At 36.8% G+C, this 27076-nt stretch overlaps 1 protein-coding gene across 1 annotated transcript in view; it reads right to left on the reverse strand.

Moving 5' to 3' along the window:
* cpne9 (copine family member IX) overlaps positions 1–24844 on the reverse strand; it is an 83493-nt gene extending 58649 nt beyond the window's left edge. The window contains exons 1-3 of the mRNA XM_017411417.3: positions 24765–24844; positions 22236–22276; positions 3190–3236 (exon numbers count right to left, since the gene is read on the reverse strand). Coding sequence (XP_017266906.1) covers positions 3190–3236; positions 22236–22276; positions 24765–24844 — 168 coding nt within the window. The remainder of the gene's footprint in view (positions 1–3189; positions 3237–22235; positions 22277–24764) is intronic.
* Between the last annotated feature and the right edge of the window lie 2232 nt (positions 24845–27076).

A 27076-nucleotide genomic window follows, 5' to 3' on the forward strand; every position in this document is an offset into this window, starting at 1 on the left:
GAGGCTGTTCAGATCTGTATTTAGTACTATCCAATTGCAATCCAATAAAGACGATTTGAAAAACCAGGTCTAAACAGCGTCTGTTAACGAGAAGGAGATAAAGACAATAAAAGGAGTGGCTACAACAGGCCTGTACTTGTTTACCCTGTTACTGAATATCGGTTTAAGAATTGTAAATGGTTTTATTGAATACAAATTATTACCTTTTCTGAATTGGCCGTCTTCCTAACTGACACAAGTTACTAAAGTTATTTGCTTGTGAACGGAACAACTGCTGGTCAATTAGTTCAATATGTGTTTGAGCAAACAATTATTTGTTGTGAATCATATCCTAAGGTGATAAATCATGTAAGCTACAAATACTTATGTAACATGAAGCCCACATATGTAGGGCTTCAGATAAAAAGATTTTTATAACTGTTCACCTGACCTTTTAAAGCTCTAAAAACGCAGAAAAACTAGCATAAAAAAGACATATTTAAGAGGTGAAACCATCAGCTTAAAGGGCATTCTGCCAATGGTTATCCATGTTTTAAAGAGCATTTTATTTAAAAAAAATAAACAATGTGTTGTAAATTGTTAATGTGACATTCAACACTTTCCACAAGATTTCACATCAAATCAAGCTTGAAAGATTAAGGGAGGCAAATGTTGCATCAGATTTGAATCAGGTAAAAAACATCACATCACCCCCAGCTCTGAGTGTAACTCCATTCCTTAAATATTTTTAGAAAATTACAGAAAAAAGAAAGAAAAACTGATGAAATTGAGGCGCATAGATAGGACAGACAGTCACCTGCCTGTTGGGAACTTCTCAGTGCCGGTGAGAAAAGTACGGCGAAGCAGCATAAAGCAGCATTTCAGGGGTGGAGGGACTTAATTCCTGCAGGATTCCTTGCAGAAGAAGTTAGTCTGGAGGAAGATCATGGTGATCTTTAGCTGTAGCATTTTGAACTGTTGGCCACAAGGACAGAAACGGCTGCAGCAGAGTGGAAACCTTTTAGTTAGGAGGGAAATAAGGCTGTATGGCTTCCACCTCTGCAAGTGAGCAAAAACTAACAACATATTTTAAAATGAGCTCAGTGAAGGCTGGAAAAATAAATGACCAATTCTCATTCCATGCATGTCAAACACTTCTCTTTGGTTAAAGTCAATTGCATCTCTGAGACAGAAGTTTCGGTGTCAGTTTGTTGATGCACAAGCAGAAATGCAGAAAACACCATTCTTGATTGTTAACTAACAAACAAGCCACATTGTTTCTGGACAGAAAAGAGAGAAGGAACCAGACTGATACAAATATATTAGTTCTTTCAATGTTTTTGTTGCCTTTTACTTATGGTCTCAGTTTTTATTGGTTAAGTTTAGGCACTAAAAGTACTTGTTTATGAAACTATTCTTATTTAAAGAAAAACAATGAATACATTATATTCAAAGTTTGTCTAAAGATGCAAAAGTAAAACATTTCTGTTTATCTGACATGCTGACAACTCATCTCAAAGGTGTCCAGTTCTGTCAGTATTATATGTTAGTGTTTTCTAAGTCATCTTCAAAAGATAATCAGCGGTAGAGATATATCCAATAATTATCTCTTGAAAGTTTCAGTAAAATTAGAGTTGACTCCAAACAGTTATTGGTACAATTTCAAACAAAGATCTTGCAAAATCTGTTAGAGCTCAGAACGTGTTGCGGATCAGTCTCAGCTGCTACGACACCTTCAGCTAATATCTGCAAAACTGCCTGAGGTAATGCCATTATTGTGGGTTTTTTTAAGGTCAGTTGGCTGTGGTAGGCATTTTAAATCAAGCTGACTCTAAAAGAAAGTCAGTTGCAGGAACATTTGTACGGCAGACCACTTTACCATATAATCAAATCACTCCCCTCTCTCTAATTAATACTTTAAGTATCAATAACTGTTTTTCTTCTGGCCACAATACCAATAATTAAATTAAAAATGTCTGCAATCACATTTGTAGGCTAATATATAAAAAATAAGTTATCTACTATTCTAAATGTACTGGTAAAAAACTAAATTTAAATTTACCTAAGAAGCCTTAAAAAGTTTGAATAGAATTTTTATGATTTAATAGTCAGACTAAACATGTTTCCATTGAATTTATAATTTAATTCTTCCATGTCAAAATGAACATTTCTGATATCCAGAATGACAGACTTCCCTTCCACAGTCAGTGTTTCACAAATCAGAAATGTTCTCCAAGGACAAATGATGTCTTTTCTTCCTATTCATGTTCAGGGTCTGGTATTTGCAGTTGAAGTGTGTCCATTGCAGCTGACAGGTAGAGTGTGTTTGTGAGTGTGTGTGCAAGTGTGACATTCATCCTATAACTGCCAGTGAGTGCAGGCTTCATCATTGTTATGATTTTTTTCACTGATTTTGGCACAATCTCTCCCCATGTGTACTAACACACTGTAAATATTCACATTGCGTAAAACAAAAAGTCAATGGCGAATAAATCATTTTCCATGTTTCCATACCAGCACAATTATATGCTCAGGTGTCAAAATGTTTGGTGGGCGGTAAGTTGTTTACTCCACTAATTGAAGCTCAGATCATGTCGTGTTTTTGATTAGGACTTTCCTACATGGAACAGAAAGGTGTGCTGCGTCTTGAAGGGAGCAGATCAGCAGTAACAAAGCTCATAATGACAAATCAGGGTTGACTTTGAATTTTAACTCGGAACAAGGTGAGTAACTTCAGCATGCCATCACTGTGAACAGGGTAAAATTAAAGCTAAGACATGAGACATAAAAATAAGTCTGTGTGTCAGAACACACACCATGAGCCGTGAAAAGAAAACCCAAACATGACCTCAATTTAAAAAGAGCGTAAGAGGACAGAAACAGTCAAAGAAAGCAGTTTTGAGAAGGTTGTCAAAAAGCTGCCCTAAGTCATTTCATCCAAGACTATCAAATTATAAGGTCAATTTCAATCATTTATGCTTTACCCCATGCTTTTATTTCATCAGTTTCAGTCAAGAATTTTGACCTTTTTTTTATTTATTTAAAGCCAAGGCCATGTTTAAACAGCAAGCAAGGAGTCTGACTATAAGTTTCTACTGGGATTTCATCCTTCTTAGCACTTTTAAAATAAGTAATATGTTGAAAATTGTTTTAGAAATTGTTAGAATATTAATAATACTGCACAAAAAAAAGAAGTTTTGCTCAACTTACCTCTCTCCACTCTTTGGTTCCGACAGCTTGCACATATAACACAACCACTGGTAAGGGAAGAAAAAGGAGAAAAGTGTGAAAAAAGGGGAACAAAGAAAATACTTTTTACTTCTTTGTATTGCCTGTATGGTTTTCTACATGCTGGCACCTGCAGGACATGACAGATATTAAAACACTCGGATCCACGTCCAATTTTATTACATCTAGTGCTGCTAGAGGCAAGTAAACAATTTCTTATTGAAATTTTTTATGGACCCCTTAAGAAAAAGATAAATTAATACAATTATTTTTTGTTTTTTACAGTTAATAACAAATACATTCACTCTAAATAAAGTGGAATAAATAAACTGAAAGATGATGACAAAAAATTAAGCCTTTGAGACACTCTTCTGCATTAGAAGTGACTTTTGATTTTTTGATTTTTTCCAATAAAGTACAGTTGGCTTATGAGTGTCAGTGTGTATGACTGTAACGTAAACTGTGATTAACCAAAAGCCCAGCATTCTTTGAAAGCATGCAAACCGTCCACTAACTTTAATGACAGAATTTAAATTCAAGATGGCCACCACAGCCGTCCGAGTATTAAAACATCTTGGGAGATGTGCACTCAGAGTATGTGATGTCAGCTACTACCGCATCAAATATTATCTCAATATCTGTAAAACTGGTTGAGCTATAGTCATTTTAAGTTAGTTAATGTTGATTAGCTGTGGTGGCCATCTTAGATTGGGTTGACTCCAAAAGTGAATTAGGTGTAGATGTGTGCAAAATGATTACTTTCAGAGAGTTTCAATGAAATCCATCAAATGGCTGATGAGATATTTTGAAAGCAGACAAACATAGTTGACATCCGTATCTCGCTCAGTCAGTCTCAGCGTATGTGTTGGGAATGAGTCTCAGCTTCTATCCACACCATATTTGATCCCAATATCATTATAACAGTAATGAGCATTTCTGTGTCTAATAAGGTCACACACAAGCACACGCACACTCAAACATTGGCTAAAACATTACTACCACCTTGTCTTTAGGAAAAGGCAAGGTCAACAATTCTGACATTCCAACAAAACAAAATATCCTCCTTTTTGAGACCAAATATTGTTTTGACATATCAATTTCCAAAGAATCAACAGCACAGATAGTGGAGGTCTATTCAAGACAGAAGATTTTTTAAATGTCTACCCCTACCCAGTGTCCATATTCACATTTTAAAAACGATTTATGTGTGTCCTATGACTGCTCAAAGGGTATTAGTTAGAAAGTTTGAGTTTTCAAAATTCTCATATTAGCAAATGTTACTTTGAGTACAGTAGCACAAGGTTATAAATAGCTCCAATTAAGCATATTTATAACCCAAACGTGTATTTCTGAGTAAAAAAAACGTGTTTGTGCTTAAGAAAACAAAGAAAACTCACCAAGCTCATACTGTATTTTCTGCTCAGGTAATGCTATCTGTGTTACGACAGCCCCAGCCCTAATGCTCCAAATGAACTTCAGATTGTCTAAACTGGCAAATGATTAAAACCAAATTTTCCCTCCTAATGAGCAATTAATAGAGGGGAGATAAGAGAGAAAGCGCAGCAGGCAGCGAATCTTTTGGGCACTGTGTTTAGAAGAAAACAATCTTTTCTTTGTCACATCGTTAACCATGCAGAAAACAGAATACAGTGCTGCCTAAATTGGTTTTGTAAATCTGATTAGAACAAGCTAATCAGTTCGTGACTTGCATGTTAGCCTTTATTTGACTAGAGAAGAAAAAAAGTGAAGTTGAATGAAGACAAGGTCTGTTAGGTTTAACTCATACTGTCCAATTGAAGAAGTATTTTCAAGAAAGATATCGATGCACAAGAGCGTCAGGTTTTCAGAGTCTGGGCAGCAGAGGCCGACAGAGGACTCGGACTAATCTGCGTTTAAGTTACATGAGCATCAGCAGAGTCCAAAGAACCTGACAGATTGCCTATTTTATGGAAAGTGACATAAAAAGGAAGGAGCACATCTGGTCAGCCACGTAGCAGCTAAATGACAAAGCAATCCTGCGTCCCTCTGAAACCGAGTCCCAGCTATAGCATCTGAAAATAGTCTGGCTGCAGCGCGGGCTCGGAGGGAACATGAATGATTTGGAATGGAGCACAAATCATATTAAGCTGTAATGGACATCCACAGCTTAGCAGTAAAGGAGTTCTTCAGTAGGAGAATGAAACACAAAACTGGGGCATGCAGGCATATTTTAAGGGGCTTGATTTTTTTAAAATAAACTGCATATTCGTTATAAAGATCCAATGCTTTCTGCAGACTTACAGAAGCCATTAGTCAAAGCAGAAAACTTCAGTGAACATTGATTGTGCATTGAACATTGCTGTGCTATATACACAGAATAAATTGAACTTGATTAAAATGCAACACTTTTATCTCATAAAATCCTATGAATTCAAGTTTATACTTTATTCTAAAATTAAAATAAAAAAGAATGTGTGCAGCTTGAGAATTGAGAAATACTTTCATTTGCTGTTTCCAAAACACAAGCTAAACGAAGCAAGTGGCTGGCTCAAAGATAAAGTAACAAAATGCTAAATAGAAAGCAAAAGTAGCAGAATTCTATCTAAAAGCTAAAAGTGGTCAAAAGCTACCAAAGGTTGCAGAATGGTCGCCTAAAGTTAAAAGAAGCATAAGAAGAAAATATAGAACATATATGCTGAAGCAGATTTCAGACAAAACAATGTTTTTGAAAAAACTGAAGTACTGTTTGGATCAAATTACATCTTACTACTAGGTGATGAAAGGGCAGATGATTAGCCTTAAAGGGAACAACATCAAAAAGATGTTACATGAATCATCTACCAACAGAACTATTTTTTCTTATCTTTAGTCTTTTTTTATTGTTGTTGTTCATTCATTTGTCTATTTGTTTGTTTTTGATCTAAAACTAGTCCAGTCCTAACTAAAGCTAAAGTCAAAACTTGCCTCAAACAGCCAAAAATGGACTGAAAATGAAAGTAAAAGTTGCTCTGAGGACAGTCGCTGCTTTGGTGCCACTTCAGAACCATCTCCTCTTGAATCTAATGCATGGGTTTTAGCTGTCTTTGGTACAGCTGAGCAATACATTTTTACCCCACTAAAGCTACTAATTATCTTTGCAAGTAGATTCTTATAAAGAAAAACCCCATTACAGGTCAGCATCATGCACAGTTTCAGTGGTCATGCTAATTTCACAAGTTATTAAAATCAGGTTATCTTTAATCTTTGTTAATAGTGTTGCGCTCCATGTGCTACTTCTGTCACTTCAACTCAAATTTCCTTCACTGTGACATGAACGTCTCATTTTTGGCTTTAAGTGGCACTAAAATGTGCAGCCAATTAACTGAATACTTCAGCTTGTCTGTCACAAGGCGATACAAGGTTTTTAAAGTAGTTTTACTGTGTGGACACTGAGTCACCGGACATTATTGCTACTGGTGAATTATCTATAATTGGCTGGAGAATAATCAGCAGTAGTTACTTCAGTGAGGAATTAACTGAAGAGAAGTTGTAGTCGACTGTCTTTATACCGTCATGGCAAGAAAAACACATGGATTTTTAAATCTTGTAGTCAACATTTTTCAAAAACTACCAGAGAAGAACTAATAACAGTTAGAGTGTGATTTTCAGAAAGCAATAAAAGAGATTTTTTTTATTTTTTTTTTACTTAACCAACTTTAACATCAAGGGAGAAAAAATGTCAGCAGTGGTGTAGATGTGTGTTAAGACTCCTGAACAGAAAAGGTCAGAAAATAGGTCACATTTGCCAGTAGACTATTATTACATGTGCCACGTTTCCTATATACTGTAATAATTAGGATGTGGATATTGAATGGTCTAAATAGACAAACAATATGAATTATGTAAAAGCATCTAACTTGTCTTACTTCAGTGGACATTTTTCACATCTAACTCAACTTGGGGTCAATGCTTCATGTGTTAGCCTGTTAAAAATATTTAGTTAGCCTTAATAAAAAGTATTGGAGTAAACATTTGGACTCATCTGGATACCTACAGTATACCGCTCCATTTTATCACCTGCTGCCACAGGCGAGGGCTGATAAGACTAAGCAATCGCTGCGAAAACAAAAATGTGTCAAACTCTGTCCGTTTTACAGATACTGAGCAAAAGTTTGGTGTGATAGTAGCTGTCAGTCATTCACAACACATTCTCTGTGTGACAGCTGGTGAAATTGTATGAGATCGCACGTAATCTTTTTTCAAGGTTTGAGCAAAACAGCTTCAACTCCATTTGTCATAAGATGATCTTAGTTTAACCTCTGGTAAGTGACGGGTGATATGCATTCCTTCAAAGAACACTTGGACTTAAAATTTTATTTTTGTTTTAAATTTTGTTATTTATTCCAATAACATTTTGACGGATATTTCGTGCTCTCTGCCTCCAGAAGTCATGCTGCAGGGAAACCCAATCAGAAGGCATTCCGCCACGAACAAAATGCCACACGTGTTCCTACAGGCCGAGGGCACAATCTGCTCGCTGGAGGTGAAACAGAGTGGTGACCGGAGGGGGGGGACAACTGATGCAAGATAATAGGAATGTGAAAAAGAGTGAACAGGGAGAGACGGTGGAAAGAGAATAATACAGAGCTCGAGTGTGAAATAAAGCGGTCAAAGAAAGCAGGCAATGAAGGTGCTCAGAAGAAATAACTAGATGAGTCTTATGCAAAAAGAAGCATAGTGGAATTTTAAATTGTCACATGGTTGAATATTTCAGCTGAGGATTGTAGCTTTAGGGCACTGACTGTCAGGAATCCTTCGCAAACACACCTCTCAGGCAGAAATTACATTAGGGAGGCTGGTCACATATTTCACCTAATATAGAGAGCAGCTGTCAAAACAGAAATAGGGCAACAGAGAGAGCAGAAACCTACTTTTTGAACCTCAGCGGAAAGGCTAGGACAAGGCTGGCATATCAAATCAAGGGAGATATTGCGCTCCAAACAGGAGAATTTACCTGTAAATCTAATCAAGTTTTAAAGATTAAATTGTAAAGTTGTGCTGTAACAGAGGGAGCTTTAAAGTCAGGGGAAGCCAGAGTGATATTGCTTTTCCATGTCTGTGTGTGTGCGTGTGTTGGTTTATCTGTACTGTTAGCAAAAGACCTCCATAATCACTGAACACATTTTAAAGAAACTTCAAAAAATAATGACTAGGTTGACATTTACATCTGGTTACCTTTTGGAATCAAGCAATTCGAGATGGCCACTGCAGAACTCTTAGCAAACACAAAAATGTCTAAAACAATTTTACAGATATTAAACTAAAATTTGGTGTAGTAGAACCCAAGACTAATCCCAAACTTGTACTCTGATTGCAGGATCTATGTTTGAAACTATCGTTGGAATCAACTTCTGTTAGCGAACTATCTCCTGAACCACTGAGAGTTTAATAGAACTTGCAGATGGTAATCATTGGGTGTACATCTTCAGCTGTTTATATTTTGCAGGAGGATCATGAGTTAAATCAAAGGAACATTGTATGTACCTAATTATTGTCCCTCTAATTATTTTTTTCTTTACAATCACATAGACACAAACATCTTTAAATGTGATGTTAAATAGCTAATAGGCATATAAAGTAATGGGGTATTTTTGCTTCAAATATCTGTGTGAAAATTAGAAAGAGTTATCATTCTGATGTCTAATTTGAACAACTAAATTGGTGTTGTTTTCTTAATATGAGTAACAGAGAAGTGTATTTATGTGAGAATTAAGTTTAGCACCAAAGTTTGGCTGTGAGGTGATTAGCTGAGCTTCACATAATGACCAAAAAGACAGATAAAATGCTTTGGTTCTTGCTGGCTTTAGAAAATATGCATGCAATTTCACTTACAAAGTTTATTAATTAACATGCCAAAACACAAAGCACAAATAAAAAATGAAAACTTTAATTGCTAAACATACTTTTGCTTTTCTGACAATAGTGCTGTAGATAGAAGAGACAATCCTGCAATGTCGGCAGATGTTCTTAAAATCCAGACAGCAGAAAATAAAATACTAAATCAATTTGTAACTTCAACTTAATAATAATAAATGATCCTCCAGAGATTTTTAAGGACACTCTGCACAGCCATTAGTTAGCACTTATGGCTTTACCCTTGGAAAACAATTTATTCTCTATATTTGTAGAAACAAATGAATGTATCTGCAACAACAACAGAGACAGGCTTGAACCATTTTTGTCAATGTTAGCTTTTTTTTTCTTTTTTACTTTGGAGGTGAAACAGTTGGTTCGAACTGCTGCTACATGGCTACAGAGCCTTCTTCAGTCCAAAAACCTGCATCATAGATTAATTGGCCACTCCTAATTGTCCTAGGTGTCAATGTAAGCACTCGTTCATCTCTGTGTGGCCCTGTGATGGACAGCCAACAGCTCCCGGCATTCCTGAACGGGATAAAGCAGGTGTAGAAAAGTGATGGACAGATGTATTTTGGGCTTTATTTTAACTATTCATAAACAGTAGTCCAGCTCACAGAGGAGCAAGAAGCTAAACATATAACAGCCACATATTCCTGCCATCACTTCATCCACTGATCTACACATTCCTTTTAAAAGAAAAAAAATCTTCTTTTTTTTTGAGTTGCCATGGTTATTACCAGATGTGGGCGTAGGATGAAGGACCACGAGTCTCTGAATCAACCAGAGGATGCTCACGCTTTGATCAGGTCTCATTAGGCGACCTCAAAGGTAATTAGAGACCAGTGACCTTTATTTAGAAGGTATGACTCAGGTCCTGCTTTTATTAAATTATGTTTGACCAGCTGGAAGTGGAAGTTATTAATAAAATGTTTGTACAGTCGATTAGGAAAATAAAACATTATTTCTTCATTTGCAAAAAGTAAAGTCACACAATTCACAGCAGTAACACATAATATAAAAAGTTAAAGGCCTGAATTTCCTTGAAGGAATGCATACCACCCAATAAACTGGGGGTGTACATCCAATAATAATTTCTTGAAAATTTAATACAATTCGTCCAGTGGTCCATGAGATATTTTGCTAACAGATAAACAGGATTGATTCCAAAAAACAAACACAAGTTTTAGGCAAATATTTTGCTCAGTAAATGACTCTCAGCTACCACAGAAACCTTAGCTTAATGTATTTAAAGCTGATTCAGTTTCAGCCATTTCTGTGTTCTTTAAGGTGAGTTGGCTGTGGCAGCCATCTTGACTTAGGTTGACTCCAAAAGTTAATCACTTGTAGATATACATCCATCAATTATTTCCTGCAAGTTTAATTGAAAAACATCCAGTAGTTCACAAGATACACATATATACACACACACACGGTCAAAAACATTATTTTTCACCTTATGATTGCAGTCAATAAAAAGAAAAAAAAAAATTAGAAATGAATAAAAAAAAACTTGTCTTCTCATCATATTATTTATATCCTTTATTATTCAGCATGTAGATCCTGAGAACAGGACCTAGTCTGCTTGGCTCATCTGCTGAGCTCTAACAAAACAATAACTCCTACCTGTTGATGAGTCACGGTTCTTTAGCAGTTACAACAAGATGAATATGCAGGAAATATCACATTGTATATAATAAACGTGAGTCACTAATGGGCAGAGAGAGACCACGACGAGCACTCAAACTGTAGTTCACTGCTTCATCATCATTGATTTTATCTTTCACTGCTCCTGGACCGCTGGGGGCAGAGAGCTCATCTCGCTTATAGATTTTAAACACCCATGCATGAGGATGCAAACTTCCAGTATTCCCCCAGAAAATTATGTTACATAAGATAAGTGGGATGTTTGAAAGCAGTTTATGTATAGAAATAAAAGAGCAGGCAGAATCTTAGCTCCAAGAGCAGCACAATCAGAGTACAGAATCTTTTGTTCTTTTTTAAAATGCCCTCTTTTTAAATCCATTATTTTACTTTCAAAAATGTAATAACGTGCATAGAAACTGAAACAATTTTCTAAGAAAAGAGAATTAAAGTCACAGTTTTCCTTGAAGGACTGCACATCGCGTGTCCCCTTTCTTGACAGTTTTAGACAAAGATTATCTTACATTGACAAACGGCGACGTTGTAGCTGTTTTAAATGAAGACTGTGTAATATCATACAATATCTTACAAGATTTGTTAGCTCTTGGAATATGTGCTGTGTGTCAGCAATCACCACACTACATTTTAGCTCTATATCTGTTTAACTGGCTGAGTTATGGACATGTTGGTGTTTGAAAAGGTCTCAAGGTTTCTTTAAAATTTGTTCATTAATTCACAAGATATTTTACTAACAATACAGACAAAGACAAAAACAGGCAAAAACACGACCACTCCACCTTTGCCTTATATAGCAGGCAATAATAAAACTGTTCCTTTGACGAGTTAAAAGGTCACTTCTGTCATAGAAAAGCTGTGCTAAATTTAAGGAGGTAAGAAGTACAAGATATCTCATGAAATTCACTACTTCTTTTTTTTCTTCTATCTCTCTCCAAAAGAATGTATCACACTGGCTATATTTGTCTCTCTGACCAAATGATAGAACTTTCTATTATTTCTTCAAGCCCACAATCTCCTCAGAGATTTCAGTTCCACTCAGCCTCTGTTGAACAAAGCAGGAGGATTTTACTTGCTCAGAAAAAAAAAAAAAAAAAAAATGCATGGAAGCTGTTTGCATCTCTCCAAGGACGGTGTCGATGAGGCTGAGGTCACACATGCCTGGAATATGTTAAAAATCCAATCAGGGCTGGACTGGATAAGAATGTTCTGAGGGTCAACATGTGTCTCGAACTTAATAACAGCAAGGCAGAGCATCATAAATAAAGGAGTTTTGTTTCACAATGAAACATCCATCATTATTTCAGAAAGACATCCTCTGAAGCGTTGATTGGGGGTGTAAATTGGCAAACCGCATGCATGGATGCTTTCAAAAATGATGTTTATGACTCCAGTTTTATTGATATTGATGGGATTATTATGTTATTTGTTCTAAATCAAACTGGTTTTTATGACTTCATTAAAACGAATGAAAGATATTTTTCTTACAGTAATTGTGTAAATACTGAGTCAGCGATCACATTACTGTCCTGTTTGTTGTTGTTTTTGTTTTCTATTTATTGTGTATTGTTTTTGCTTCTGTGTACTTTGTGTTATTTTAACCATTCACAAAGCAAAACATTCAGCTTATTAAGGAGACGGGTGCTATGACTTTTGGTTTTTGAAACTATTATACTTTTTTAAACATTTAACTTTATTAGCAAGCATTTCCCCCAAATAAATACATAAAATCTCTTTTGTTCCTTTGAAAACATTGTTCTCTTTGAAATCTGCTTCCTGCTCTGATGTCTTTTTATGCTACTTTTAGCTTTTAGCTACCCTTTACTGTATTAACTGCTACTTTTAGCTGCCTTTTGCTATTTTTAACTAACATTTTGCTACTTTTACCTAATGTTTTGCAACTTTTAACTAGTGCTGTGCTGCTTTCGGCTATTAGTCAGAGTTCTGCTTCTTTTAGCTTGTAGTTAGTGTTCAGTTTATTTATTTTTTTAGCTTTAACAGTTCAGTTTTTGACGGACTGATGATCTGTTCAGAGTGTACCCTTCCTCTCACTCAATGACAGCTGGAGAGGGGCACCGGCTCTCAGCGATCCCGAACAGAAAAGTGGTTAAGGAAATGGATGGCTGACTTCTGTTTCAGCCTCTTCAGTAAATTACAGCAAAGTCATTCAGCACTCAACATTCTCACTGCATTTTCACAAGAAATGAAATTTCTGTAGTGGGTCTTATGATTGTTCATATAAAGAAATTACCAGAGATTTTACTTCAGTCACTCGATACAATCCTTGTTAGAGAGAAGTTTAAAAAAAACCTGAGTTCTGTTACAAGCTGGTGATTAAATGATGATAACTACAAAATACAGTTCATAACCGTCTGAACAGAAACCGAGTCACTGCTGAGGAATGTCCTGTTTTATCTGTTTAGATGTACAGTTTCAATAGTGCTGATGGTCCCATGCTCCATTCAAGTGTAAGTCACATGTTTTGCACACTTTAAAATGAAACAAAAATAAAGTAAATATGCATAGAAGTTAGTAAACTTTAACTGAATTACTGATTTTGAAGATTTAAATATAAAACTTGTTCAGTTTTAAAACTCTTTCTGGGATTAAGTCACAAGGACTGAGTTGATTAAAATGTTGCTGCCAACCATTATTGTTTAAAAACAAAAACAAAAAAAACTTGACTCATTTGAACTTTATGCTTTTTTACTTCTTTACATTTTACTCTCTCAGATGTTGCTTTCTATGTTTCTGTTCTGTGATTTTGCTCTTAACCTTGCCTTCACTTTGTGAAAATGTTCACAGTCATCTCATCAAGGAGCACTTAGACCTATAATACGGTCATCCTCGTAGTCAATTATTAGTTGGCAGCAATAAAGCTGAAAAAACTGAAATTAAAACAGTGTAGTAAAGCAGGAGGAGCATAATCCCTAATGGCCACAATATGAAGTTAATTTTCTTCTTTTTCTTGACATATTACTATTTTTAGTTTCTGCCCCATCAAAGTGAGTGTTTCTTATTGTGTTTAATGGAAGCAGCGTAAAAACAGCACAGGCAAGCGATGCAGGGAAAATATAAAATCAAAGGCCTAGTGTTTCTTGACTCATGCTAAGGTTTAAGACTAAGATCATTTCATGAGAAAGGACAGAGTCGTAACGTTTTGATCAGACCTTTAAAAAATAATATGTGCAATCTGATGTAATATGGAAAAAATGTATGCTCAGAAAATGTATTATGAGTGAATCTCATCAAATAACATCAAATCTGAGCTCAATTTCTGTAAAACTGACTGAGTTATAGCTGTTTTTGTGTTTGTTATTGTCAGTTAGCTGTGATGGCCATCTTAAATAGGATTGACTCCCATCCAGTGGTTCATGAAATATTTTGCTAACAGACAAATGGGGTAAAAATCCAACAGTTAATGCTAAAGTTCTAAGTAAAAAAATATTGTGCAATTGTGAATAAGTCTCAGCTACTATCAAACCAAATTGTAACCTAATATCTGTGAAATTGTGATCAACAAGAAAAAAAAAATGTGATTTACAACATTAAAAGGTAAAAAAGGCCTGAAAGTAAAAGAAACTGAAAAAAAAAACTTTTTTTTATATTTTTTTTATAATCATTTGGAAAAAAAGTCTTTAAATATGCTGCGACTGACAGAGTGCTTTTATTTATCCAAGGCTAAAAGGAAATAAAAGGTTTTTGACAGTCATCTCATCAGTTCTTCACCTCACAAAGAAGAACTCATCTATCGCTGCTGAGCTGTACGTCCTCCACCATGCGTGGGCAGATAAACAGAAGCATGAGGGAATTTGATGATGGCGTAAGAGAAACTCAAAGTTAATTCATACAATGACCAGGCAACGTGACACAACAGTCCCAAGGACAAACTCTAAATTAATAAATTTGATAAAGAGAGATGCTTTAAGAGATGAGTCCTGCTTTGGCATCATGGCACATTCTTATACAAAGCTCGTGAAACAGCAAGCCCACACACACTTTCAGCTTCAAACATGCTGTCAAGGATACATAGAACTCTGACATGGCAAACACATTAAAAGAAGTGCATTTGTACAAACATCCAATGATGGTCAACTAAAATGTAAATATATGAGTGAGCACTGAAATAAGAGCCAATATTAATGGACTGACAAGAGTCCCATTTAATTTAACATGAAGTGCTTTAAAAATGTTTGGGCTTTGTTCTCTAATTTGTGTTTGGTATCTCTCAGCTGTTAACTTTTGTTTGGTTCCTGTACAGTGTCAGCGATCTCGTTACAGTACATATTAATATTTAGCAGACATCTTTGGAGTTCAGTTTTTCTAATGTATCTCCAGTATTAAAAAAATCTGTCCAGCAGAAAGTCTCTGTTCTTGAAACTATTCTGTATAGTGTAAATGTGGCATATATTTTGGGGGGGGGGATTTTATGTGATTGACCAGCACAAAATAGTGAATAATTGTGAAGTGTAAAAAAAAAGGGATACATGTGCTTCAGAAAATTAAAAAATAAAAATCTGAAAAGTCTGACATGCGTTTGTATTTAGCCCCTTTACTCTAAAACCCAAAACCCTCCAAAGTCACACCAGGCAAAAAGAGCATTTATTCAAGAAGCAGCCAAGAAGCCTATGATAACTCTGGAGTAGCTGAGGTGATCCACAGTTCAGGTGGGAGAATCTATCCACAGAACAACTATCAGTTGTTCATCCAGCCACCCATCTTCTTCACCCGCTATTCTTTTTCTGGTTGCAGTGGGTGGCTTGTGCCTATCTCCAGCAGTCATTGTGTGAGAAACGGTATACACCCTACACAAGCCACAGGTCCAACACAGGGCCACACATAGAGACAAAGAAGTTAGACAACCCATCACACTCTCACTCACACCTAGAGACAAGTTAGAGTTACCAATTAACCTAACAGGAATGTTTTTGGTCTGTGGGAGGAAACCGGAGTACCTGGACAAAACCCATGAATGCACAGGGAGAACATGCAAACTCCACACAGAAAGGCCCCAGCTGGGAGGCAACCTGCAACCTTCTTGCTGTAAGGCAACAGCACTAACCACTGCACCACTGTGCACTTCACAAATCTAGCCTTTATGAAAGAATGGTGAGAAGAAAGCCATTAAAAGTCCTGTTTGCAGCCAAAAGCCATGTGTTTAACACAGTAAACGTGGAAGAAAATGCTCTGCTCAGATGAGACCAAAACTGAAGATTTGGCTTAAATGTAAAACACTATATGTGGCAGAAAAATAACACTGCACACCACACTGAACACACCATCCCCACTGTAAAACATGGTGGTGGAAGCATCATGCTATGAGGATGCTTTTCTTCAGCAGGGACAGGGAAGCTGGTCAGAGTTAATGGAGCTAAATACAGGACAATACTGGAAGAAAACCTGCTTAAGCCTGCAAAAAACTTGAGACTGGGGTGGAGGTTCACCATCCAGCAGGAAGACGACCCAAATATCCAGCCAGAGCAACAATGGAACAATTTAGATTCAACCATAAGCATCTGTTAGAATGATACCAGTTAAAGTCCAAAATTAAATACAACTAAAACGTGTGGCAAGACTGCTCACAGGCATTCTCCATCCAATCTGACTGAGCTTGAGCTATTTTACAAAGAAGAATAGGCAAAAAAAAATCAGTCTTTAGATGTGCAAAGCTGGTAGAGACATAGCTCAAAAGGCTTGCAGCTCTAATTGCAGCAAAAGTTGGTTCTAAAAAGCAGTGACTAAGGGGGACTAAATGCAAAAGCACACCACACTTTTCAAATTTGTATTTTTTTTAATTTGAAAACTCTGTATCATTCTCCTTCCACTTCACAATTATGCATTACTTTGTATTGGTCTATCGCATGAAATCGCAGTAAACTACTTTAAAGTTGGTGGTAAAATGACACAATGTGGAAAAATCTTCACAAGCATAAATTATGTAGCAACATCTGTCTCTTTAAACTCTCATCTTTTCTCATACAAACAAGCCACAACGAGTCAATACAGCTTTAATGCCCCATAAAACAGTCATGACATTAACTGAGTTAAGAGAATGTTAAGAAATACACAAAAGCACCTTTGAACAAATTAAAAACAAGCCAGAAAAGAAAAATATGAAATCCTTCATATTCCCCTGTCTAACTCAAATTATTATACACTTGTATTCTACCATTGTGGCATTTTGACAGGTTTTGGATTTGGCAGACACGTCAAGGTTTGTCTTTCATCTTATGCCAAACTATTACTAGTCCCACCTCCTGTCTTAATCAAAATATTTGTTATATTTCAGGACATGCCATGAAAATAGCACCGCATAAATAACATCAAAAATATCTTCCTGACTCCTCGGATGCCTCTGTGGAGCAGCTAACCCATTTATTCAGGGCCACCTATTAGCTCTGAATAAACTTAAGTGTGATTAAATCATCTGCAGGTTTGTGATGGCAAGACAGTCTCTTTGACCTGATTACATAATGTTATTTTTGCTCCCTAGCCATTAAAGTTGCTATATATAGCTTTTCCTCAATCAGCAGCACTGCCACAGATGTACCTCTGATTACCTGTGTCTACTTTGATTAAAACATTCATGTGAGAGGAGGGGAAAAAAAAAAAAACTAACTGAGCGTTGAGGGCTGTCTCCCCTCTCATCTACCTCCTTTCTCTCTGACACTGCTGTGTTATTACTGCCATGGAATTTGCTCCTGTGTACGTTTGCTGCCAAATATCAAACAGGCTGAGACTTGGCAGTTGTAAAAGCTCAGCACACACACACACACACACACACTCAGTGGGGATGCTGCTGTGAATGGGAACCAAATCAGTTAATCGGTTTGACTTAGGAAGTCACCTGTGGACAAGTGTTGTTAAAAACACATTCAAAAATAGCTTTCAGTATGTTACAAGTGTGTCTTACTAGTGGATTATGTTTGTGTTGTGTAAAATTGCTTTAATGCTTTATTGGTGGAAGAGCACAGAGTCCAAAATTAATTTAATCAAGTAAATATTAGAATATATAGTATCAACATATATAATATCACTGTGTATTGTATTATATTGTCTTGTATTGTCTCATATTATCTCAGATTGTCTTGTTATGTATCTTATCCTATGGTGTCACATTGTATCGTATCATATCATATAGTATCATATTGTAGTGTGTTGTATTTCATCACAGTGTGTAAAATAGTCTCATTTTATACTGTCTCTTTTAGTTTTGTATTGTATTGTCTCGTATTGTATCATAGTGTATTGTATTGTCTTATATTGAAGCATATTGGATAATTTTGAACTGTATTGTATCATATCATATCATATTGTATTGTATTGTATTGTCCTGTATCATATTATTTATTAATATATTTCTGAACATGAACTGGATCGATTTATGGCTATTTAAAGATGGCGACTCTGTGTTCAGTTTGCTAGTCTGAAGATGGACAGTGGCCCAAAACGTCACGCTTAATAAACTGTGTGGTGGGAGCTCTGTTGGTGTGTAATATAGATAGTGTTTTAAAAGTTGCTGTCCTTTCATTAGAGATCATAGAGCTGTACAGACAAATAAAGATGTTTATAAAAGACTTATCTCTTTAACTGCTGTATTGCTCCATTTAAAAGTGATAATTTTAGATGTTCTGCAAAAATAATTGCTAAGAAATATTCCATCCAAGTAGATAATAAGTTGTGAGTCACTTTAAAAAAAAAAACAAGCTGTACAGTTTGGACAAAAAGTAATCTACGTGCATGCCAATGTAAGATGACTTCAACTCAGACATCAGTGGTTTGTTGATTACACGACAACAAATAGATGAAAAACACATTTTTCTATAATAAAAAAAATATCAATAACTTTCAAAAACTTTGCTTGTTTTTTATCATCAGGAAATATAATATAATTTACCATTAAAAAAACCCATCATACATTGTTTTCCACTTTTTTCTGGCAAACTCATTTCCGATTACAAACTCATAAATCTGATCATTAGAGACAAAAATATCATGGCATTTCTGAATTCTGTTTTAAAAACTGCATTACTAATCTCAAACAGGATAGGTTTATTAACCATTTACTGGTCAGAACAGAAGCAAAATAAATCATGAAATGCAAACATTTAACTTAACCAAACCATTAGAAATTGGTTTCTGAGTTAATCTCAGGTGAAAATTCCCATTCACTTGCTCCCAGTCTAAGAAAGGGCAACCTTGAAAATCTTCCTAATAATCCAGAAAGCCTTTAACAGTTTAGCCCCCTTGGTACATTTCAGAATTGCTCTTTCTTTTATAACCCAATCAAACAAATGGACTACAGGTCTTGTGGCTGTTCCCAAAATTAAATCCAAGTCTGCCGAGGGTGATTTCAGTTACTGCAGTTCTTCGTCTTTGGAAAAAAGTGCCTGCTGACCCAGGAGTATTTTACAGCTAAACTCAGACCCTCATCATCATCACAGGCCAAGGATTTTTTTACTGAACTGTGAGTGCATCTGCAATGAAATGTGTAATGCAATCTGATATGCATGTTGCTGTTTGTTTATATTGTTGTCATCTGCATCTTTGTTAATATGTTATTTAATAAATCTGCACCTAATTTCTGCTATTATTCATCTTTATCTTCATTTTGTTCAGTCCATATTTACAATATTTTGCTCATTTCAGCTAATTTTTTGTTACATTTAGTGTTTAGCCCCTGTTTGCTTACACTTTTTTTTATTTTGCTTGTTTAAATTATAATCATTTTTTCTTCCACAAGTTTCACCAAAGTCATTCAGCACTCAGCATTCACACTGTTTTTTTTTTTACAGAGGATGAAGTTTCTCTAGTTTTATTCAAAGGCAGATTGTGTTCACATTCATGAAATGTGTAATTAAACTGCTATTGCTTGAGTGAAGAAGCAAAAAGAAAATGTGCCTACATTTAAGTTGAGAGTTTTACTGATAAACTTTAAAACTCCAAGCAAACACCAGGCACGCAAATAAACCTTTTTTATATATCTAACAGTGTGATTTAGACAATGCACCGCAACATCACACAAGATATATGCAAACACTTTTCACCTTAGACTTTAAATTCATTATTGCAGCACAATAAAGGTATAAAATGAAATTTATATTTATAAAAGGCTTTCAATACTTTCTCAGTCCCTTTTTTCTGTTAAGGACAACTCAAAATTTCCAGACATTTTCTGGACACAAAAGGATAAAATCTTGAATTTTAACATTTCTTTCTGCTTGTAAAGCCTGTGTAAGTAAAAATTTGCAAAAGTGTCCATCTGAACAACTTGAGCTGCAGCACATATGGCAGCAGGCAGAGCGTTGTCTTCACGTCTGCTGAAGTTACACTGATGGCGAAGATCATGCACCACTTCTTCCTGTCGGTACTGGTTGGCATGCATAGCTCCTTCAGCCGCCCTAATGTCTACAATCAGTCACACATAATATCACTGAAGCCTCAAAACCAGAGGTTTGACAGCTGTGCTCTCCAGCTGCGATTTGTGGAACCTGTTTAAAGCCTGACTGTCTAATTCCTGCGCATCATTTCTCTGAGAAACTTTCTAGCCTTTGGGCTCTGAAATGCACCAAACTACTTATCAGTTGAGAAGCTGCAGGGGTTGATTTAGTTGGCAGAAAGCTTTGATGTCAAGAGGGCAAAACGGATAAACACATAAAACTTGTAATAGAGCACTTTAGATTGACAGGTGCAGAGAACGCCCATACCTTTAGGCTCACTTTCTCTGGCTTGTTGCTCGTTTCCACTTATGTCTCTATCTTTAAACCCGCCCTTCACATTGGACGCCACTAAGACATGCAGAACATGAATGGTCTTTGGAGGGTCTTGATGAAGAAGGAAGCACAATGGTAGCAGTATACCCATGACGTGGAGACCACAAATACCGGCACGGCTTGGTCTTTGAGAATTTGAAGCAGAACTGGCCAAGCTGCCCTCTTGTCAAGGTTACAACCGATTTAATTTTTTAATTCTTGCAAAACTAGAACACCAGCCTAAAAATGTACAGCTTCCAACATTGATGGCAATTTGAGGAATCATTGTAAAGATTCATTCCTTAACACATATTCTCCACCAATGCTTCTCAGAACATAATTTTAGGAATTGTGTAAAAAGAAGTGGTTTAACACAAATGCATCTTCTCAAAAAAAAATTCTATCCTATTTGGTAGAAATTAATTTGGACAGAAAATTACAAATGAATGGATTCTGAGTGTCTCTGACTTTGTACTGAATAGAGCACCCAAGAACAAATACATGTCTAGAACTCACTTTACTGTAAGCAGCAATGGCAAAAAAATGGTTTAAATATGGTCTCGTCATCCTCAATGTGGCAACAGAAACAAAATAACAAACAGGAACATTTTAAAAAAGAGAGACTTCCATGCTACTTTTGTATATTTCAAAAATGCAGGATCAAAGAAAACTAGAATTTGGTTCCTGCATTTTTATGAGTCTACATCAATGATTTACATATTTAGAAACATACAGTTTTAGGTCACGATCTAACATAACACAACCTCAGTGCTTGACATTTTTGGCTGCTTCTAGTAAAGCCTTAGCCATCCTCATTAGCAAGACAACAAATTCCTGTCTCCCCGTCCATCACGATACATCAGATAACCCACAACTCTAGCAGTAGTCCAGAAGCAAGAAAAAAAAAGTCACACTTTCTACATTAACATTCAGCTCAGTGAATAAAAAGATTTAAATCACTTTTCCACCTTGAAGGCAACCAGCAGTTACCAATGACATTTAAGGTGGGCTGTTTTATTGCATGAAAGCTGAACTCGAATATCAACCATGACCGTTTAATTTCTTTAAAGTAGCTTTCTTGCACAGTGATGACTGTATCCTCCAATGCTCGGTACTTGAATAATGAAACAGTGAATATTCTGTTTTCTAATGTGGTGAATAAAACAATGGGCAAATTGTCATTCTGATGCACTCCAGCAGCACTAAGTCTGCTGCTGTTTTAATTAGTTTTCGTTCTTATTAAGAATTGTTTCTGGTTGTGTTTTTAGCTTCAGGTGATAGATTCAGCAAAGTCAGTTTAATTATTGGTTCAAATCCCTGATATGAGTTTAACATCTTCAGATCCAGAGCCCAGCGTGAAAAGATACTTCTCTCATTCTGTCCTTCCGTTCGTGTCATAAATGTACTGCCTGCCATGCAGCCAGCTTCACATCCTGACCTTTTTCAGTCCTGACCTAATTTCAAGCCTTCTTTACTTTCCTCCACGCTCTCTGTTAACCCTCTTCACTCATACTTTGGATCAGCCATTTGTGACTTTCTGAAAGCTCTGACCTTCGAGGTTGTTTACAAGTAGCAAAGAGCAGAGAAGCAGTGCTCATTATGTCCAACTTATTTTTTACCATAAGGGAAAAAATATGTATATTCTACAAAAGGAAAATGTAATTAATGCATCTGTGTGTAGTTTTAAATGAGAGTTGCAAACATAGACAAAAAAAACAAGCCTTTCAAAAGGTTCATACATACCAGGATCGGACTTGGAGAATGTGTCCACATCCAGAAGGCTCCTGCAGAGAGACAGAGAGCAAAATCACAGGTAACAAAGGATCCTAGCAATCTTTTTATTGTGTCGAGACAATGTTCATTCATTCACATTTTCAAATTTCCATTTCATTTCTTTTGTCCTTCCCCTTCCTGGGTGTTTCCAAAGAGACTCAGCTAAGCTCTCAAAGTTGGGTCATGGGCAGATTTAAATGCCTCCACAATGTATTCTGTGAAGCGGACCGTCGGAAAATGTTGTGCAAACCGTTTCCATGAAATGAAAGCCACGGTGATTCGAATAAAAATACATTCCACCAACATTCAGAAGAAGAAGATGAATTGTCTTTGTTCCTTCAGTGCTGTGGATGGAAGTAGTCCGTTCAGTGTACACAGCCTGTTTTAAAATACTTTTATATCATTTTAACCCAACAAAATGTCATAATTTGGAAGCATTTGAACATGCAGACTTGTTTTTTTATTAAGAAAACTAAAGGGCGATTATGGTATTTGCAATACATACATCACAATGAAACAATGTTTACTAAGCTAAAAAACGCTGTACACAAGGACTTTTTAATCCTTATATTTTATTAAGGCTGTTTATCCTTTAAAAAAGCTCTCTGACTAGAAACTGATCTTTTATATACAGTATTTACTTAAAGGCCCAGCATTCCTCGAAAGAATGTATATCGTCCGCCATTTTTCATGTCTAAATTAAAGCCTAAGCTTATCTCATGTTGAGAAATGCGGGTCAACTGTGGCAGCCATCTTGAATTGGACGGACTCCAAAGGTTACTCAGTTGTAGATGTACATCCAATGATTATGTCCAGAAAAGTTTCAGTATTATCTGTTCAGTGGTTGGTGAGATATTTTGCTAATAGATAGTTTCCAAATAGGTAATGTCAAAATTTTAAACACAGATCTCATGCAATTTGTTAGTACTCCAATGCCCATGAACACAACTGAAGGCTTGATTTTCTATAACTTCATAATTTCCTCTTTCAGCCCTTGGAAGGGTGGAAACATAGATGTTTGTGCTTTTCGGTGTCTGTGTAGGCAACCGTTTGTGTGTACCTGTGCTCTTCTTCACAGTACAGCTACACCACAACATTCCACTCAGGAGTCTACAGTTTTCCCTTTTATTTCCTCAAAACAAGCATCCGTGCTGGTTTTCTTTTTCTGCACAGGGTTTGATTCATAGTCCAGTTTGGACGGAAGGGGCATGTACTACAGTACCTGAGGGGAACGGCGGTCCTTATTAGACAGGTAAAGATGAGGAAATCTGCGACACAGCAGAGCAGACACAGAAAGCATGAACAGCTCTATGGGACCTCCAGCCCACAGTCAGTGTACCCGGTCATGTGTTGGACGGTCTGAGGGACATGGCTGACCGTCACACATCCTGCGTCCTGTTTGGTGTGACAGACCCGGGCCTCGATTCTTCTTGTGCTGCCATGATGAGTGGCTTTTTTTTTTCTTCCTGTTCCTCCTCCCCCATATTTAGTTCTTCTTGTCATCACTGAAAGCTTTCTCTCAGATGTATCTTTGTTGTCTTGTTCTGTACAGTGACTCTGACACTTAACTAGTCCCCGGACTCCTTCCCATTGGTCCCAGGGTGCTGGACTTGGGATGAAATCTTTTGTTCATTGTTGAGGAGCTGTCTTGTCATATCAGTGGCTTCTTTCTCCTCGTTAGGCCATTCTGTCATTCCAGTAGTTCCTCTATGAGTGAGCGTTATGTCGGTGTGTGACACATTTTTCTATATCATGTGTGACAGTGACACTTCAGAGAAACCCCAGTGTTGAACACAGCAAAATGTAAACATCTGTATGTCTTCATCTGAGCTCAGCTTGCACTCATTCCCGGGTTTGGGCTGTCTAACTCAGGGGTCTGTCAACTTCAAAATCCAGGTGATCTCTGGAGGATCTCCACAGGAGCAACAGCTATTCATAATTCAGGAGCAAAATGGAAAGACAGTCAGCTCACCGCCGGGCAGGCAGGCAGGCAGGGGAGAAGCTGAGTTTTTACTGATCGGTCACTCACTAAGTGAGCAGATCGTTCAACTAAGGTAAAATGCAAATCGAGGTGCATAAATGTGTCAAATTCGGATGACGTATTTGTTAATATTGTCAGTGAGAAGATATTCAGACTGTGGAAATCTGTTTGGCAAGTGGCCAGTCTTCATGCAAAAATCAAGAATCTAAAGAATTTTTAATCACTTTAATTCCTGTTTATCATGAGATAGATAGATAGATAGATAGATAGATAGATAGATAGATAGATAGATAGATAGATAGATAGATAGATAGATAGATAGATAGATAGATAGATAGATAGATAGATAGATAGATAGATAGATAGATAGATAGATAGATAGATAGATAGATAGATAGATAGATAGATGATCAAGTTTGTCACTAATAATTTCACAGTCCTAATTTAAGCCAATTAGGTGGCAGAAACAGACTTTTAAAATGATGTTAAAACCATCAACATGTAGCTCGTGCTCTTACCTGCAGGAAACTGTAACTTCTATTTTAGTTGCAGGGACTCTGGTGTTCAGAGGGTCGAATTCCCCTATTGATGCCATCATCTCGCCTCACGACGCTAACGAGCATCCGCGAGGAAAGAAAACAGAAAGAAGGGAGATGGAAAAGATGTGATCAGTCACAGCCGGCTCGTGATGGCAGTAAATCCATGGCAGGGATCTTATTCTGGGCTTTTGTTTCTGCCGGCGGAGAGGGAGAGGAAGAGGCTGGCAGGCGGAGAGAGAGAGAGAGAGAGAGAGAGAGAGAGAGAGAGAGAGAGAGAGAGAGACGGTGAAAGTTGGGAGGCAGATTTAAAGTTCATGCGTCTCTCACGCGCCTCACGGTGCACTCCCGGTGTCTGTCCGGTCCTGGGGAGGAAGGAGGAAAGCGCCCCCCGCCGGAGGCACCGGAAACAGCAGGCTGCCGCCGAGCGTCCTCCTCATTTGTTCACATAGTTAACAGCTTCTTACTTTGGACCACTTTTCTTAAATATCGCCTTTTTTGTGCGTTTTTGTGACCGTCCGTCTGTTAGCACAATGAACTACACGAGACATGTTAATGAAACTTGCAGAAAGTTGTCATTAATTAACTTTTAATACAAAAAATGGATATTTATCAGTCTTTTTTTACAGACATCGAGCTAAAATTTGGTACATTTGTAGCTGACAGTCATTCTCAACACCAACTCCAATTACTCCTCATTGTGCAAGATCTTTGTCATTCCTGCTTGTCTGTCAGCAAAATATTTCATGATCCAATGGAAAGATTTTGATGAAACTTTCAAAAAGTAATCACTGAATATACATCTACTACTCATTAACTTTTGGAGTCAATCCAATTCAAAATGACACTACAGCTAATCAACCTGAATCAGCACAATAATGGCTGTAACTCAAACAGTTTTACAGCTATTAAGCTCAAATTTGATGTAGTTGTGGCTAAGAGTCCTTTACCTATGATGTGTGCTTCTGCCTGAGTTATTTTCAAGGTTTGAACAAAACAGCTAAGACTACATCATTTCTCAACACAGATGATCTTAGTCTAAAAGTCTGTTGTGAAAGGCAGTGGGGGATATGCATTCCATCAAGGGATGATAGGCCTTTAATTTGATGATTTTGTTTTTTCACTTTGGCCTCTTTTCATTACATATACTCTCAGATACAGGAAATTCATAAACACCCAAACAGAAATTTTAATGAAAACCTGTGTGATACAGAGCTGTGATAAATACAGCCCTAACTGGAAACATCACATAGGATGAGCATTTCCCAAAACAGTAACATTCTGCCCAGAACATCAGAGTTAGCGAGCAGCCTGTTCTTCCTGCTTCCATCTGGAAGAAAATAGAAACAACAAACAGCAGATTTCACAGCAGCTTCTTTCATCAGACTTTTAATTCATCCTCTGCACTCCTGCAAGGTTTTCTTCTTACTTGATTGAGTGACTTTTTTTATTTTTTGGCTACAAAGAGACAACATCTGCAGTTGTGTCGAGGAATCTAGTGCTGTGTAATTATAACTGACTCTTCTTGCTCAATATAAAATGTGCTGTCTGCTGTTTTTCACATTATAACTAAAGCTGACAGTGTTTCACTCAGACTGCACTTCTTTGTTTACATGCTCATCGGTTTCCTGTTTCTGTGCTCGACATGTAAACATCTCATACCTTTACAAACCAGGACAGTCTGTGCTGCCTGCAGTACTTGGACAAAAATCTGAAAACTCAAATCAACACTTTATTCATCATTCTCTGCTGGTAAAGTTCAGCTAATGAGATGCGGAGAAATCAGAGCCGAATGCAGACTCACCACCATAAAGACAGAAACTAGTGTAACCAGATTTGTCAAGAATAGAAATTAATTTGAGAGGTAGCATTCCTTGAAGGAATGCAGGTCGGCCTTTTTGGTCAAACCTTGTAAATGACATTCTGCACAATCTCATGAGATACTGTGAGAGCTCACAAAATATAATAGTACTCAGGGGACGTGTTGAAGATGACTCTCAGCTACCATCACATTAAACGTTTGTTCAATATCTGTGAAACTGTCATTTTGTTTTTTCTAATATCAGCTGGCTGTGGCAGCCATCTTGAATTGTGTCGATGTCAAAAGGTAATCAGTTGTAGATTTCTATCCAGTGATTACGTTTTGCACGTTTCATTACAGTTGGTTCAGTGGTAAATGAGATATTTTGCTAACCGACAGACTTGCAGGCACTGGAAAAAACATTATTGTCCACATTCACCTTTAAAAAAAGACTATTAGAGACATATGCAACCCTGAACAGGAAACATCCTTT

The sequence above is a fragment of the Kryptolebias marmoratus genome, linkage group LG8, assembly GCF_001649575.2.
Source record: "Kryptolebias marmoratus isolate JLee-2015 linkage group LG8, ASM164957v2, whole genome shotgun sequence".
NCBI lineage: Eukaryota > Metazoa > Chordata > Actinopteri > Cyprinodontiformes > Rivulidae > Kryptolebias > Kryptolebias marmoratus.